The sequence below is a fragment of the Gymnoscopelus microlampas genome (genome assembly GCF_963454915.1).
Source record: "Gymnoscopelus microlampas genome assembly, chromosome: 3".
NCBI lineage: Eukaryota > Metazoa > Chordata > Actinopteri > Myctophiformes > Myctophidae > Gymnoscopelus > Gymnoscopelus microlampas.
This window is the reverse complement of record NC_139940.1, coordinates 21,452,560-21,470,132: the sequence shown is the minus strand read 5'-3', so window position 1 is coordinate 21,470,132 and position 17,573 is coordinate 21,452,560. Positions and strand designations below refer to the sequence as shown.

General features: G+C 38.3%; 2 protein-coding genes across 2 annotated transcripts; one reads left to right on the top strand and one right to left on the bottom strand.

Annotated features, from left to right (window-relative positions):
* Positions 1–204: 204 nt before the first annotated feature.
* Positions 205–2,894, top strand: lim2.5 (lens intrinsic membrane protein 2.5; the record flags this gene model as incomplete). The annotated part of the gene is made up of 4 exons (XM_084051770.1): positions 205–379; positions 1,128–1,277; positions 1,932–2,066; positions 2,784–2,894. The coding sequence occupies 4 exons, from the start codon at positions 205–207 to the stop codon at positions 2,843–2,845; spliced, it is 522 nt and encodes a 173-aa protein (XP_083907896.1). The 3' UTR covers positions 2,846–2,894.
* Positions 2,895–3,743: 849 nt separating this feature from the next.
* LOC311041768 (free fatty acid receptor 2) lies at positions 3,744–4,607 on the bottom strand (the record flags this gene model as incomplete). The annotated part of the gene is made up of 1 exon (XM_084052255.1): positions 3,744–4,607. One exon carries the CDS (start codon positions 4,605–4,607, stop codon positions 3,744–3,746), a length of 864 nt encoding a protein of 287 aa, XP_083908381.1.
* Between the last annotated feature and the right edge of the window lie 12,966 nt (positions 4,608–17,573).

The following is a 17,573-nucleotide window of genomic DNA, read 5'->3' as shown; positions in this document are numbered from 1 at the left end:
TTAGTATCATCATATATTAACATTCATATATAATACTATAGTAATAATTTTTAATAACAAATATAATAGTACCTTGCTTGATACCACCATAGAAAGAGCAAATGATATGGTTATAGCGTTACTTTTTTTACAGCCCATCTACAAAACCATCTCTTCTCATTCACTGCACAGTGTGTGGAGCCTTCGCTGTTGCCGTCACTCAGGATGTACAGCTTCATGGGAGGGGGCCTGTTCTGTGCAATTGTGGGGAACATCCTGTTGGTGGTCTCTACAGCTACAGACTACTGGATGCAGTATCGTCTCTCTGGCAGCTTTGCCCATCAGGGCTTGTGGAGATACTGCATGTCTGGCAAGTGTTACATGCAGACTGACAGCATCGGTGAGTGGACAACACACTGCTGGAAGCACTTGAACCTTCACATTTGAGCCTTTTGGCCATGGTCATATCTAGGAGGACTTGAATGAATGGCCTTCTAATGGTCATTCTGGATTAAATTACCATATCTGTGATAACCACGAGTAAGGTTATGCACTTATTTAGCCACAAGGACAGCAATGAGTGAGTTAGTAAAAAAAATGAATCTGAATAATTTGTATTGCAAAGTACAATAAATGTACAGGAATGGGTAATTATTGTTCTGCATACATGGTGCAGTGACATAGTGGATTACTTACAGGGACAGGAAGACCTCACAGATAACAGCATGACAGAGAGTAGACTTGTACACCTATAAATACATTCAGCTTTCTGTCAAGAAATACTGGCTACACTACAACGGAAGCAGGGCTGTCATTGGATCTAAAAATGGAAGTGTTGATAATAACATTACAGGGGAAATGAGGGGTCACAATTGGGTCCCAGCAATAGCATGAAGAGTTTCATTCTACAATTATATATCCAACATCACTTTGGCCTTGCTCTCACAATAGGATTGGTCCTGTAGAGGAATATCACAATTGAATACTATTGCATAGAAAATGATATTACTAAACTATATATATATAGGATACGTTACTGTAGTTGAGATATCTTCTAGTTGATGACCAATGATGATTCCTTTCCATTAAAAATGAAACCTTTCATCTCTCTCTTTCTCTCTCTCTCTCTCTCTCTCTCTCTCACATAGCCTACTGGAATGCCACTCGTGCTTTCATGATCCTCTCTGCCATGTCATGCTTTGCTGGCATCATTGCTGGGATACTGTCCTTTGCCCACTTCTCTGCCTTTGAGAGGTTCAATCGCTCTTTCGCTGCTGGGATCATGTTCTTTGTCTCAAGTGAGTAATGGCAGATAACAAAACACCTACAGAAAGTAAAGAGTAAAGATATCTCACATGAAAAAAAAAATATTTGTTTTATTATTATTTTTATGTTTTATTTTTATTATTAGTTTCATTTAACAATTTTGGTCTGCTAATTTTACTAATGCTATTTCCAAATTATGTAAACTCATTAGAAATTCAGCCAGGATAGACAGGAGAAAGTTTGTATAACTTTATTTAAACAGAGAGTGACCAGCATGTGAATACAGGAAATGTATTTTAATATAAACAAAGATAATGACAGATTCATTATCATTGTTGCCGTAGCAACTGAACTAGTCTGAACGAGTCTTGTGTAGCCAGATGATCAGAAATCAGACATCCTACTGGTACATCTGGGAAAGTCTAAACTCAATAAGCTTGGACACCGGAGAAAACCAGCGGTAACAAACCTACACCCACTGCTTTGAAAACCAATTCTGATACCAATGCATATGAAGAAGCGCCCTAAAGTCTCTTATTTTTTAAAATGTTTGATGTTTCCACCCAATTCTAGCCCATTCATTGAGTTTAGATGTCACCAGACATATCTCACTAGACTGAGACTACAACAACTAACCTTAAAAAGTGGAAATCAATTTAAATATGTATTTTGTCATCCTCTGCCAGCTCTCTTCGTTCTGCTTGCAATGGCCATTTACACTGGGGTGACGGTGAACTTCTTGGGCAAGCGATTTGGCGACTGGCGCTTCTCTTGGTCCTACATACTAGGCTGGGTGGCCCTGCTCATGACGTTCTTTGCAGGTAAATCAGAGATCAGGAAGTGGACTTCTCTGGCGTGAAAGCCTAATTTATAGGCATGCTTCATCACACAATCATGTCGCTCACTGAATAAAATTTGATTATATTATTTTCGTCCATAGTATAAATTAGACACGGGTGTGATTCCCAATGCCATACAAGTAATGAGTTAATTGAAAGTTGAGTTACATATTTAAAATGCACATACTGTACACTCAGTAACTGTCAATTATTGGAACACATGTTACTGTATAATACCAGCTACAGTATGGGGCCTTGTTAAAAACGAATTGTTGTGACAGTTTGCTCAGCCAGTTAGTGCACAGACCACATTAAGCTCCTTGTGATTGTGAGGACTCGGGTTTGAATGCGACCCCAATCAGATCTTTGTCTTGCATGTAGCTCCTCTCCCTCTGCATTCTCTCTACACTGACCTGACCATCTGAAATAGGCTAAAACACTAAATACCAAAAGATAATCTTAAAAACACATTCACACATTGGTTCCACACATTAATGTTTTTTTGCCTGCTTAATATGCCTGCTTAATTTACGTGAAAATAGCCTAGTACTGTGAATAGCTTAGTACTGTATTGTGCCAAATAGGTCTGAGCACATAATGGTTACAGCAGCTTGTTTAATCTGTGTTTTGGAAGACGTTTTCTCTATTATGGCTGCATTTGATTAATTTGCAAACATTCACTTACATTTTATTTTGCAGGTATATTCTACATGTGTGCATACAGGATGCATGAGTGCAGAAGAGTGGCTGGCCCTCGCTAAAGAGAGGAAGAAACGGTATCTGAAAGCTGCACTGCAAAAAGTAAACAGCAATGGGCAAAATAACCTTTTTCATTTCCCATGGGAAAATAAATTAACAAGTATATAAAATATATGGAAAGTGGCTGACATTAAAGCAATAAAACATTAGAATTTCACCTCTGCACCTTGTGACAGCGTCAAAATGTCTGCATTTTAGGTTCAACATGACTGATGGAGTGAGGTCAATGTGGTGAGGTGGAAAGTACCATGGTGCTTTTATAGATACTTTAGAAATAGGTGACACTTGATTATGATCTACTGCGATTATGTTATTGAAGATACTTACTTAGTATGCATTGTAATCAGAATCTCATTAAAATGGCTTAGATACAACATTCAACACAGTATTATTTAATATAAAATGCAAAACAAAAGCAACATAAGCACAGTAAGGCTTTGGTCTGTTAAAATGGAATGGTCAACCATGTCAAAAGCAGAGCTAAGATCAAGGAAGGTTAACAGACAGACTGACTGAGCAGTCACTGGAAGTAATAAATCATCTGTGACCTTTAACCACATGAACCCTCGCATCCCTATTCTGGGGCAAACATTCCACCGAAATAGCTATTGTAGATGTTTAGTATAGAGAGTTAAGATACGGTTAAGATATTAAGTACAGAGTGAAAACAGGAGGGGGGCCTAGGCTAGTATAGAGCCCTGGGGGACTCGGTTCAATTAAGTATATAGGGTTAAAGTGGTTAAAAGAGTTTCTTCTGTGCTGTGGAATACCCGGAAGCCAGACTGAAAGTCCTCAAAAACAATATTAAAATGTTTTTGTTTTTTTAAACCACAACTGAAGTCAATAAGTCAGTGGACAAAGAATACTTTATAATCAATGTAACAGTCTGTAAAACCTCATTCATGAATCTGGTGGGGATGAGGATTTGCACATGGAAATACGGAAGGTAGATGAGGAAAAGTAGAAGATGATGGGGTCCAGGCATGTGTTAAGGGTGCTGAGCAGCAGAGTGTAGTACCTCCATTTGGGACTAGCATCTTGAAAGTAGCCTGCGACATGGGAAAGGTTATACGGAAGCACACAAACCAGGAACACAGCCAGAGTCCCCAGGGCCATGCCGATGGCCTTCCGTTTCTGCATTTGAGATATCCCAGGGCGTGTGTAGAGAATCCAGATGCAGGCCAGGTAGCAAAAAACACAAATTAAAAGGGGTATTAGGCAAAGGACTACAAAAAACTCCATGCGCATCGGGAGAAGGACTGCCAACTGCGTCGGTGAGAAGTCTTCATAGCATATGGTGGAGTTTGTATTGGAGAGGGATGGGTGGTGCTCGATGATAATGATAAGGCTGCAGTGGGCTACTGAGACTAACCAGATGACAGCACTCATCACTATGGGGTATACAGGCCTGTACAGCTGCCGGTAGGCGATAGGGAAAGCCACCCCGATATAGCGCACAACGCTAACCGCCATCAGTAGCAGGGAGCTGGTGTAGATGGTGCTGAAGAAGATGTAGGTGGTAATGGAGCAGACATAGTGAGGCAGGTCCCACTGCATATCGCATGCAGCCTCATACATCTTGAGGGGAAGCACAATAAGGAAGATGAGGTCTGAGACAGTCAGGTTGAGTAGCAGGATGGCTGTTGGACTTGGCCTGGCACTGATCTGGGTACTGAAAGCGTACAGTGCCAAGATGTTTGCCGGCAGGCCTATCAGGAAGATAAGGATGTCGACCGAGAGGATGATCTCACTCTGTACCTTCATGACTGTGATTCTAAACCAAAGGACAGAAATAATGAAATAATGAACAACATACAGTATTCTGCATGGCCTGAAACTGAAAGGTAATAATGGTCAAGTATTGGAGGCATATGCTCAAATAATAATAGTACCATGGTCTGTCTTCCTCACACTCTTTCTCGTACACAATCATTTTCTACCTCTCTCCATCTTTCTTTCTGTCTGGAGCATGCATTTGATGACAATGTTTTCCTTCAAGTAATTCTGAACAGATTTCTGTCATTCAAATTTCTCTTCTATTGTTAATTTATTGTGTCAATTATGTTTGTATCTGCAGTCAAACAAAGGTTACGATTTGATATTATTTTTAAGTGTCGTGTTTTTGCTGCACCTCCACACTCACTTTGCGAATCTCTTTTGTAAAACATTATGATGAATTTAAATGCACAAACTTTACTTGCTGGAATGACTTAAAGGGATATTTCACTTTCAGAAAAAACATTTGGTAATTTTATCATCTACTCAAGCCTTTGTGAGTTGCTCGATTCAGTATTTAGATATTTGATTTTCATTTTATCAGACACGCCCCCTTCCTATACAAACCCATTGTAACTTCAAACTCCATTTTAACCATGTTAGATTCATCAAAAACACCCGTCCTTTGTTCTGGTGACTCACCCTGCCCTCCTAATGCGTGAGGGGGCCGTGTTTTTCCGAGATTTTTTTTCATTTATTTATTATTATTTTTTTATTGTATTTTATTGTTTTCATTTTCCAAAAAAAATTTTAAAAATAAATGAAAAAAGTAATCGAAAAAACACGGCCCCCTCACGTATTAGGGGGGGCGGTAGGAGACGGGTGAACCAAGGATGGTGTTTTTTTTTTTCTTCTTTTTTTTTTTAGATGAATCTAACATGGTTAAAATGGAGTTTGAAGTTACAATGGGTTTGTATAGGAAGGGGGCGTGTCTGATAAAATGAATATCTAATATCTAAATATTGAATCAAGCAAGTTAAAAACTGTCTGCGGGGCTCACAAAAGCCTGAGTAGACGATACAATCACCAAAAGTTTTTTTGAAAGAGAAATATCCCTTTAAGATTGGAGGGGGCGGGGTGTTTGTGTTCATGCAGCAGCACCACCCAACAAGAATCTCTGCAATTGGCTAGTTCCGGTCCATGGCCTGGCCGGACACTTATCCCATAGCTTGGATTGACGATTGCACTGGATTATGCTTTTTTTCTTAATTATGTACGGGGCAATAGCCAATGGCCAATGGCCTGATTTCGAAATCTTAATTTGATCCCAGGTGAGAGTATTTTTTTTTTGTGGCAGCCATAGTAGCTAGGCCTATATGAAGTTTTTGTTAACTTCATTCAGGAAGTACATAAGAAAAATTAAAAAGAAAAAGGTTATTTGGCTTGACTCTGTACAGTAGCTTAAGTGAAAACATGAGTAGAATTGGGCAACTATAGGCTACTGGAACATTCATAGTAATGAAACAGCTATGAGTAAAATTAACAATATGAATAATAATAGCAATTCTAAATATTTTTGTCCACAGAAACATATTGCTGTCCCAGTAATTCATAACATAATGTCATCAGCATGACACTTTAATTATGGACCACAATGCTCATTCTCTGGATTCACTTGGATCAGATTACTTACTATAGCTGACATAAAAAAAGAAAAGACAATTATATATAAAATATTTAAAAACAGATTGTCTATTTTTTCAATCATGGATAAGATAAATAGATATGATTTACTTACTTATTCCCTCTTTCTCAAAAATAAATCAAGTAGGGCTCCAGGTCTTGGGTTTAATTGTGACTTTTGAACAAACAAATTATATTTCTTCAGGACAGAAGTTTACTTAATCTTATACATACAGTACATATGTACTGTATGCTTGTACCAACCTAAGACTGCAACCAACTCTTACCTTTGTTCTGCTCATTTGCTATAGCAAACAGTGACCACCTGCACAGGCTAAAATGCAAAGCCATTTTATGACACTCACCCTTATGACTCATAAATAAAAGGCCTCTTGATAGTTCACTGTTGCCATGCACTAATCAAACTGTAGGGTTGGTACCTGGCTGGTAGGGGTTTTATCACATGATAAGGGATTAGCAATTATTCAAAATCACACCATTGTGACTCTGTAGAAGTAATTATAATGGACAAACACATTATTTTATCACATGTCTCTTCAGTTTGTGACAGGCTGTTTTGCACATGAAAGAAGACATATGACAAATGGCCTGTAGAACATCATGAAAGATATTGAACTGAAGAAATGACATATGTATGAGATGGAGACACGCACACACGCACGCACGCACACAGAGAGAGAGAGAGAGAGAGAGAGAGAGAGAGAGAGAGAGAGAGAGAGAGAGAGAGAGAGAGAGAGAGAGAGAGAGAACACACACTGGATAGTACACTTGTCAAATCTGAATATTAAGAGTAAAAAACAGTAACAACTGTTATAGTAACAGTTAGCTGCAAGTAACGAAGTGATGAAGTCTAATGCCTGATGTCCATCATACAAGTTCACAATGCATTGCTGATGTGACACGCTGTGAGCTTGTAGGTCTGCTATTTTAGACTTAATCAGGCTTAATGAGCATACCACATACCAAATCAGGCTTAATGAGCATGCCACTGTGGATCGACAGCTGATGTCATCGGGTCTACGTCTTCCACGTTTTGATAGACATCTTCATGTCCACTCTGAGGAAATGCAAAACAATAGTTTCAATAGGTCTATAGGCTTCACATAAATACTTGAGAGGCAAAAGGGAAGATATTCAATTTAAGTCACCATATGTGTGGCTCGATATTAAAGGACCACCTCACCCATAATTTTTTACCTATCTTCATATAACTGGTCCTCATGCTCCATCCTAATGCTCATTATAAGACGGCACCATTTCTGTCTACTCAAATGTGTGTCTCAGGTTTGGTAAACCTTTTATATTAAATATTTGTATTAATGTAGGAATAATGCAGTATGTGTTTATTTCAGCATGTTAACTTTCCAGGAAGAGAAAGGCTGTAGTTTCTATTTCTATGAGCTTGGAATCCCCTTCGACAACATTGGTAGGCACGTTTTTGGACGGTGCCCATCAATGAGACGCAGAGAAACCAGATGAATCTGCCAGTGCAAAAAAAAAGAAATCGCCCTCGGCAGATTAGTCTGGCCCCGCTTTGTTGTGATTGGATATGTTATGATTGGATTTCGCTGCCCCCGAAGTTGTGGGTCACCAATCAGGAACCAGAATGCAAATATGGGGCGGGTTTAATCACCAGAGGCATTTTTTTATCTGCCCCTTGGAAATGCAGGTTCTGCTCGTTTAACTTGTATGCAGTGCCGATGTCTATTTCAGGTACAATGAAAATATATCACAAATTTAATAAGACTTGACTATTTACAGTTAGGGAATTTAAGTCTGCACTGTCAAATCTTGTGTTACATCTTGTGTACGGTACAAATGTCCACTTCATGTCAGATTTTCACATGCCCTCCACATAATAGACAGACAGCTTCACATTAAATATTGGCAAAGTTCCCCATTAATCTTGGTGATCTAGAATGTTCACAAGAGCAAAATAAGCAACTTGTTCGTTTCACCGTGCTTTGATCCTGCCGTGGTAAGGACGATTTAATTCCTAAAAATGTTGAATCACTAACATTGAACATTGTTCTTACCTCCATTTCAGTCGTTCCTCTGCACGTTGCTGGCCTGTCTTGGCTGTGTTGATTTGTGGTTGATATAGATATGTTTGATGTAAACTGATCATTATCATAGATTGGGTTAAGCTCAATGTCATCATATATGAGAGAGCTTGTCTGAAGACTGCATGCTTTTGGTTGTAGTTGTAATCTTACAGGGACAGAAAGACAGAATCATTTACAAAATGCTATTATAAATGTTTTACCTATGTTATAGAAAACAAATACATGATCCAAAAAACTATAATAAAAAAAGATTGAGGCTAATCTTTACCTTGGAAGACCCGAATATCTGGTATTTTCTTGTTGGACGTCTTCTGATATAGCTTGAGGACTAGCAAGGAAGCATAATAATTATTATTTAAAAAAAAAGTCTGAATATTTTGTATCTTTATAAATGTATCTCATTACACCACATGATAGGCCTATAACCCATTAATTAGAGTTGAGAATATATTGAAATTCTTTATTAGGAGTAACCCCTTGAGATTCAGGATCTCGTTTTCGAGGGGGTCCTAGAGACAGCAGTACAGTATGCATTATACACAGAATAACCATTGCTTTATCTTTGGGGATTTTGGTACTTTAAAGTGATGTCAGCATTGATAGCAACTCCATACTGTGTTCTGTGCTTAAGGTAAAGAATAGAATATTTAGAAATGGTCATATCCCACACAACACGGTTAAAGTAGTGAGCCTACAAACCTGTCTCTGTGATATCTTCTGAAAATGATGAATGCACATCCAATAAACAGTAAAGTAGTTCCTACTAGTGCCAGCATCCCTGCTGAAAGAAGATACGTGCAATCAAGACCTTTATGTTAGTTTCTTTGTATATGTAGTGCATATTGTTATGTGTGTATCTGCGTGTGAATCGTCTGATCTTCTTATTGTAATGAAGAAAAATGTTGATGCTGCATGAAAACTGTTAAAATAAGCTTGATAATGATAAACTACACAGAATCTACCACAGCACTACAGCATGTTTACTTACAGATGCTCATCTGTGAGTGGAATGGCAAGTCAAGAAAGGGCAGCTGTTTCTGGTCACTACCGATTGAGTTCCTGGTTGTACAAGTCACCTTGGACTGCCGGTCAGCAGCAGGTCCAACTATCTCCTCACTGACTGTATTATTTTGCTCAATAGATGTGGCGACAGTGAAAGAGGACGGAAGAGTGTCATTCCCATCAATGGTCCAGTTTATGGAGGCTTTAGGCAGGGCCTCTGCATGGCACACACATTTCAGAGTTACACCCACAAGTTGGCAGACGGAGTCAGAGAGGATGATCGGGGCATCTAGATAGAGATATAATAACAATTTGGTTTAGCCAAAGATACAATGCATTTGTACTGTACATGCATTAATTCATAGCCAACCATTAGTCTCAGTGGTTCTCAAACCTTCTTTACTAGTTTAACCCCCGCCACTATGTTTTTATGAGCTGAGTTCCCCCCCTCACAAAACATTCTTCCTGATACTACTAACACAGTCTTTCATTTGCTTTTGTTTGGCTTTCATATTCAAAACCCCTTCAGGCCAGATAAAAAGAATTATACAGCAAGCTAGCTGGCAACTTGTTTTTTTATTACCGGGTTACGGTTGGTTGACATATATTGGGAATTAATTGTATTGAAAATAAATCATATTGCGCAAAAAAAAAAATCATAACTGATTTTATGAATGTGGGATCGTTCATAAACAATATCAGACTTTTTATTTTTCTGAATACCCCTAGGAGTAACCCAAAGCACACCTAGGAGTAGGCACTACTATAACCCCCATTTGAGAAACACTGGTCTATGGTATCAGAAGTGTGAGCAGTGAAGGCAAGGTTGGAACACATGATATTTACACTGAACATCCAGTTGGAACCAGTCCGACTGGCCAGCTCCGATGTTATTGTGGACGGTGCAAGAGAGAGAAGTGTCTCGTGTAACGTTGCTGAAGGACATTTTGGCCCGAGTTGAATTGACTTCATTCATTTGTCCCATCTGTCTTCTGAACCATGAGTACATGTGAGGTTGTGGGTTAGAATTAGCAGTACACTTCATGGTGACATTATGACCTTCAATCGCTCGATCCTCTTCCATTGTCAGGTTTATGGTTCTAGGTTTGTCTGTGAATTAAGAAAACAGACAACAATTAAATGATGGCACACAGAACAAAGTGCTTGATTACAATGTTGAGGTATTTGTACTTTAATTTCATATTTACATTTTGTGAGTCTTTATACTTTTACCACTTTTTACTTACCTGTCAAGTTACTACATTTAAAAGGATATTTCACTTTCAAAACAAATTTGGGTCATTTTATCGTCTACTCAGGCTTTTGTGAGCAAGTTGCTTGATTCAATATTTAGATATTTAATATTCATTTTATCAGACACGCCCTCTTCCAACAAACCCATTGGAACTTCAAACTCCATTTTAAACATGTTAAATTCATCAGAAACACCCTTCCTTGGTTCTGGTGACTGATATTGTCCTTCTAATACGCGAGGAGACCGTGTTTTTTCAATTACCTTTTTCATTTATTTTGAATATTTTTATATATAAAAATAAAAGATTTTTTTTTTTTTAAATAATAATAATGAAAGAAGTAATTGAAAAAACACGGCCCCCTCATGTATTAGGAGGGCAGGATGAGTCACCAGAACCAAGGACGGGTGTTTTTGATGAATCTAACATGTTAAAAATGGAGTTTGAAGTTATAATGGGTTTGTATAGGAAGGGGGAGTGTCTGATAACATTAATAATTATTAAATATCTAAATACTGAATCAAGCAACTTAAAAACTGTCTGGGCGGCTCACAAAAGCCTGAGTAGACAATAAGATGACCCAAACTTTGTTTTAAAGTGAAATATTCCTTTAAATGTTTATAAGCTTTTAGATTGTTTGAGTTGTATGGCTACCCAACAGCATTGCTCCCAAATACATTTTACTACTATATAACTTTAATACAGTTTTTGCTGCAGCATTTTTTTCATAATAGGTATTGCAACTTTTCCTTAAAACACCGCTGACAAAATACTATAAAAGTAACATTTATTCAAGCCCCTGGATATATTGTATATACTGTGACCAATGACCATTGACATCTTATTTCTTGATATTATAATACTGTAGCATCCACATAATAACCAAACATACTTACATAAGACATTGATTGTCACTTTACTTTCTGTGGTGAAGGTGCTGAAGTGAGCAGTACATGTCACTTTGGTTTTATGCAGTTTATAGGATGCTTTTGCTTTCAGGTCCTCTGAGTACAGCCAGTGCCCGCTAACTTCCTTCTTGGAACTTGTCAAGACAGAGTGTTCAGGAGAGGGACTGAGGCTCCATTTGAGCAATGGAGGTGATGAAGGGCAGGAATGCTTTATGCTACAACCGGCCTGGAAGATTTCTCCATCCACCATTTCCTTTGGCATGGATAGGACAGGAGCTCTTTTCTCTACAGGTTAGAATAAAGTTATAGCATGATGATGAATCCACCATTTTGAAATCAAAATTACACATAAAGTATCCTTATATAGAAGCTGACCAACAACTAGTCAGTTCTGACTCTAGTGACAGTGTTGCTCCTGTTATCTGGCAAATGGTGAGTGGCACAGTAGGCATCCTCAACAGTCCTGTGTAAGTCCCGTAGAACCCAGTGTGTTTCATAAAGTCGGATATTGCTCTAGTCTGCAGGCCAGTGCTTACTGCTCTCTGATACGTACAGGAAGCTGTGTGTGTCTGTGTATATTTGTGGTACACAAATATTAGTGGACAACAAAAGTTAAAATGAATTGTATTTGAGCCTATACATACTCACCAAAAAAAAGGATTTTGATATATTGAGATGTTTTTCTGTCTGGTTCGATCATTACATAAACTTTAATGTAGTTGTCAGCTCTTCTTATGTTGTTTATCCTCAGAGTGCAGTTTCCCACTGAGGAATCGCCAAGCACCGATGTGCGTCCTCTGAACTGTTCAATCACACTGGCAGGATCGTGTCCATCATACACTTTATACCAATATATGGGATCATACTGGTACCATATGACTCGTTGATGGCGCTGAGTGTGACAGGGCACCTCAGCACAGGTCCCCTCATACGCAACCACTATGTCGGGCACATGAATGTTTCCTGAACATACACCTGACATGATGGTGAAGAACCCTTGTGGTGGTGAAAGAAGGAGGCGATAGATTGTGGAAAGACAAACAGATGATTAGCCACAGTATCTATTGTTAGGAGTGAGAATACAAGCCACAAGCAAAATGAGCAATGCAGAATTAGCTAGGCCTATAAGTACATATACAGAAAGTGTTCCTGTTCTGACTGTTGCCTGTGTGACTATCATCATTATGTTCTGCCTTTCACTAATAGCACCAATAGTGCAACTGAGATGCAAGAACGTCTCATAAAGATGACATTGTATTAGAAATGTTAGCTTTTCAATTTATAGACAAAGCCTAATTTATGCATTGTTGCATAAAGGGTCACTCACCAACAATAAATTATTTTCAAGCTAACAATGCATGCGTTAACTAAATCAGCTATTTTAGGTGATTAGCAACAAATTATGAATTAGGTGTAAGGCAGGAAGATGGTTTCTTATTTTACCAGTAAAGAGGCTGAGCAGTCCAGTCAGCAGTCCAGTCTCCATGAGGAAAGCTGATAACATTGCAGTGATCAGTTACGGTCAAGTAATAGACATCAGCGTGGCACACATTATTCTTCCCAACCTTGGAATGTAACCCATAGTGTAATGATATAACCAAGCCATATAGTTACCGTACAGGACATTTTAGTATTTTGTGTGTTTTCTGTGTTTTTTAGTGCTGTAGCATTTCTATGGGTTTTATGTAAAATAAATCTATGATTTCCGAATAAACCGATGACAAAGCAAATGTGTATTCTGATGGCTCATATTCGAAGCAAAGCTATCAAATATAAGCCCACTGTAAGTACATTTTGCCAAGGAAATTATTATTATTATTATTCAGATTAAATATTAATAAAAAAACAAAGATTCAACATTTTTTATGAATATATGCTGGGTGGCAGAAAATACCTTTCCTTTTCTAAACTTTTGAACCATGTGACAAATTGAACGTTTTGGCAAGGAATTCGGACGTGTGCAATACATGGCCTTAAATTAACTTGAATTTATGTTGAATAACAAGTTAAATTGATAGTCTTGTGCACAGTTAATGAGAACATGGAACATGAGAACACTTGAAAGGCAATTCATGACACATTACTATGATATCAAGTATCAACAATCAAACCAAAATCACGTCAAAGGAATCTAACATCAGTATAGGCACATTCACATTTCAGCATTTCACAGAAAGGCATTGAAATTTCCAAAACTCCTTTCACTTTTCTATGACCATAATTATGAATAAGATGGCTTACCTGGTCAGAGGTTGTTACACACTGCTCTCTTACGGTACTAAACCTACCACCTCATTCTCCCCCTCTCTTCTATTCACTCTCAAACAGGAAATTGTTGAGATGATCCAAATCAATCATCCTTAACGACAAGCAAGCCTTTATAACCGATGTTCAACAGCGCTGTAGTAAACATAACATACAAGAGCAGCAATTGGATAAAATGAATGAATAAATAAATACATAAATACAAATACAAGACCCAATCTCAAAATTATAAAGCGTATGGTTTGTAATCTAGAGATTGTGTCTTGTATTTTTTATACATAAAATAAATATTTAAAAGGGGGGGACTTATAACTTATAAAAGCTTCTTAAATCTCAAGACAGAAGTTTATTTTGACAAATCCTCTCTTATGAGGGTCCCTGGCACATTTTTTTTCAAATGGGGGTCCGTGGCCAAATACATACAAATTTGGGCGTCCATCTACTGCAGTACACTATCCCTCCAGTTCTTGAATCATGAAAACTGAGAACAATGACAGGGTGACATTCTCATTTGCTTGTTTCTGTTGCAGAGCAAAAACATGTAACATGTTATCTTTCATCTCTGACAGACTTTATGACAGTTTATCAGTTGCTGTACGTTCACATCTAATCTAGATTAAAGGTTGATCTCAGTCCATACATATTAGTTGTTTTTCGGAACAATGCCACAGCCAAAGTATACAATGTGCACCTCCTACTGTTGATAAATAAGAGAGAATCTATAAAATGGTTTAAGTCGTTTTACTTGGGTAAAAGACAATACATTATACTAGGATACCACGATTTCACAGTATGAAACTATGGAAACTTTTTGCATAATGCATGTTGTCGGCTATCCTACTATTTAAATACAGGAGTGGAAGGAGCATATGCACTCTCTCTTAATGTTTGAGAGAGAGGAAGTGAGAGAGGGGAAGGCAGGGTGAGTAAGTGTGACCATAACCACTATTTTCTGGAATTCTATTTACTTTTTACATGAATAAAGAAAGTCAACAAATTTTGTTGACTTTCTTTATTCATGCTTTTCAGTACCATTGAAATGCCTGAAATTATATTAAATGATATATGATATTGATTTATACCTGAGTAGTTACATTTATATTCTTAGGATGAGAAGAAACGGCTGGAGGACTCGAAACGTCAAAGGGGTCACAGCAGGGGTCTAGTCTCGGGTGATGGCCACAATAAACAGTTAAAAAAGTATAATTTTAATGTAGAGAAATAAACATGCACACAGACTTGTTCATGCATGACACAATTTTAAGAACAGCAGTGTTTAATTTATTTTAAATACTATTTCATTCACAGCACTTGAACGTTATACTGTAATTTGCATGTACAGTAGGGTTACATCTGTTTGTAAACTGAAAGTACAGTAAAATGCAGTGGTGGAAAAAGTACTCAAATTGTTTTACTTAAGTAAAAGTATCAATACTGCACTGGAGAAATACTCTGTTACTTCTTTTACTTACTTAAGTAAAAGAAGGAAAAAATATTCTATTTCTATCAGTTGTATTATGATTTACACCTTTATGAAATGGTCTAGCCCATCCTAATGACAAAATAATTAATTATTATAATATTATTATTAAGAATTGGACACAAATTGCAAAATGCAATCATGAATTCACAACAATTATATAGTTTCCACTGACTGATTTGAAAAGTATTGCATTTTTTATATAATGGCCTGCTGGTTGCATGAACAAGAAATGTTACACTGAGACAAACTGAGGACAGACAGACACATAGAATGCAATAAGTTCCTGGCAGAGATTAATGTCATTTTGACATTTTTGACATTGGTTTGGGAACTTCATGCAATGCTGGGGTAACTGAAATGGTTTCTCAATGGAGGGTGTTTCCAAAGTAGTGCAACAGCTTGACAGTGATTTACTTCTGCATCACAAGAGCTATACGGTTCAATCACCCATGACATTTTAATATACGTTTTTTTTTTTTTACTTCTGATCGATATCATGTACCAGTGTGTTAAAAAACAATATGAATACAATATACTGGACTTTAATGTTTTTAAAAGAGCTGTCACAACAAACCATAACACAAATGCCTTTACATTCTACCTATTTTCTGTTTCACACTGTTCATAAATAACACTCAAAATATTAATAAATTAATACAGACAGCAAGAGGGATATTAGAAACATTACTAAACTCAGACAGGAAAACATTAGGTGGCAGAACATCATACAGAGGGAGCTTAACTTGGGAGCAATACATTTCTGAGAATGTTTTTGCCTCTCAAATATTTCATATCTCAATATAGAGAGTAGAGAAAATGGTCAGTACAGTGAAAATAAATTTCAAATGTGTAGGGTTACATATCATTGTTGTCGGGCAAAATCTCCATATTTCATATTTTTGCAATTATTGAAACATTTAGGGGAAAAAAAGTCTGTCTGTGCATTTTATAAATATTTAACCAATAAAAAGTATTGACAAGAGAGAGCGCGTGACTAGATAATAACTACATTGGATGTATTGGAATACAGACTTTTTAATTATTTTTTTAATATCCTGAACTGTAATTATTGGACATACTGTACAAGGCTTCCACCCGACAGAGATGATATGAACACACAGCATGATGAGCTGGGGTGGTGACCTCTGAACTGAGCTATCCCAGGTCCCCAATGAGCCCTGGCTGCTGACACTCTTTCTGATGCAGCTCACCGTGCTACCTCACTCAACCCCCGTAGATCAGTGGTTCTCAACCTTTTCTGGATCAGGGCCCACTTGATAATATTGAAAATAATTCGCAGCCCACCCATCAGACCACTTAACACCGTGTTAAGTGGTGAGATGGGCCGTGTGCATTTTCAGACCATGTTTATTTTAACGATAAAAACAATCAATTCCACCTTGGATCAATGAAGCTAACGTAGTATACTTTAAGTTCTTATTTATTGATATCACTTTTTAATATTAATGTTATATTGTATCATTAGTGTTTAGTGTTTTGCCAATTCTTTGGGGGCCCACTTGCAATACCGGCCCACAGGTTGAGAACCACTGCCACAGACGAGTAGTTCTGCCTACAATGTCCCTGTTGGGCCTCTACTGACAGGTGGATGCTAAACCTGTAAGAATATTTCCTACAGCTCTGGAAGCCCTGTATCTTCTGTTTCAGTTATTACCCCGTTTCCATCTCCCTGAATTATAGCGATGGCCTGTTCATCGACTTGAACCCTTTGATCATTCACGTCACTCCCCTGCCCAGAAGCGGTGTCTGCAAGCATCTCTTCCATCTCAGCTTCTGCTCCGCTACATCCTCCAGAGTTGAGACGGAGCTCTGCATATTCGGCCGTCTTGGAAGCCAGTCCTCTGATCTCCCCTTCCTCACACTGGCCCAATGACCTCGCCCGTAATTCAGCAAAGTCCACACTGGCGTAATGGAGAGTGTCTCCATCATCTCCACCACCATGGAGAGCGTCTCCATCATCTCCTCCACCATGGAGAGTGGCTCCATCGTCTCCTCCACCATGGAGAGTGTCTCCATCATCATCTCCTCCACCATGGAGAGGGTCTCCATCATCTCCTCCACCATGGAGAGTGGCTCCATCGTCTCCTCCACCATGGAGAGTGTCTCCACCATCTCCTTCACCATGGAGAGTGTCTCCATTATCTCCTCCACCATGGAGAGTGGCTCCATCATCTCCTCCACCATGGAGAGTCTCTACATCGTCTCCTCCACCATGGAGAGTGGCTCCATCGTCTCCTCCACCATGGAGAGTCTCTACATCGTCTCCTCCACCATGGAGAGTGGCTCCACCATCTCCTCCACCATGGAGAGTG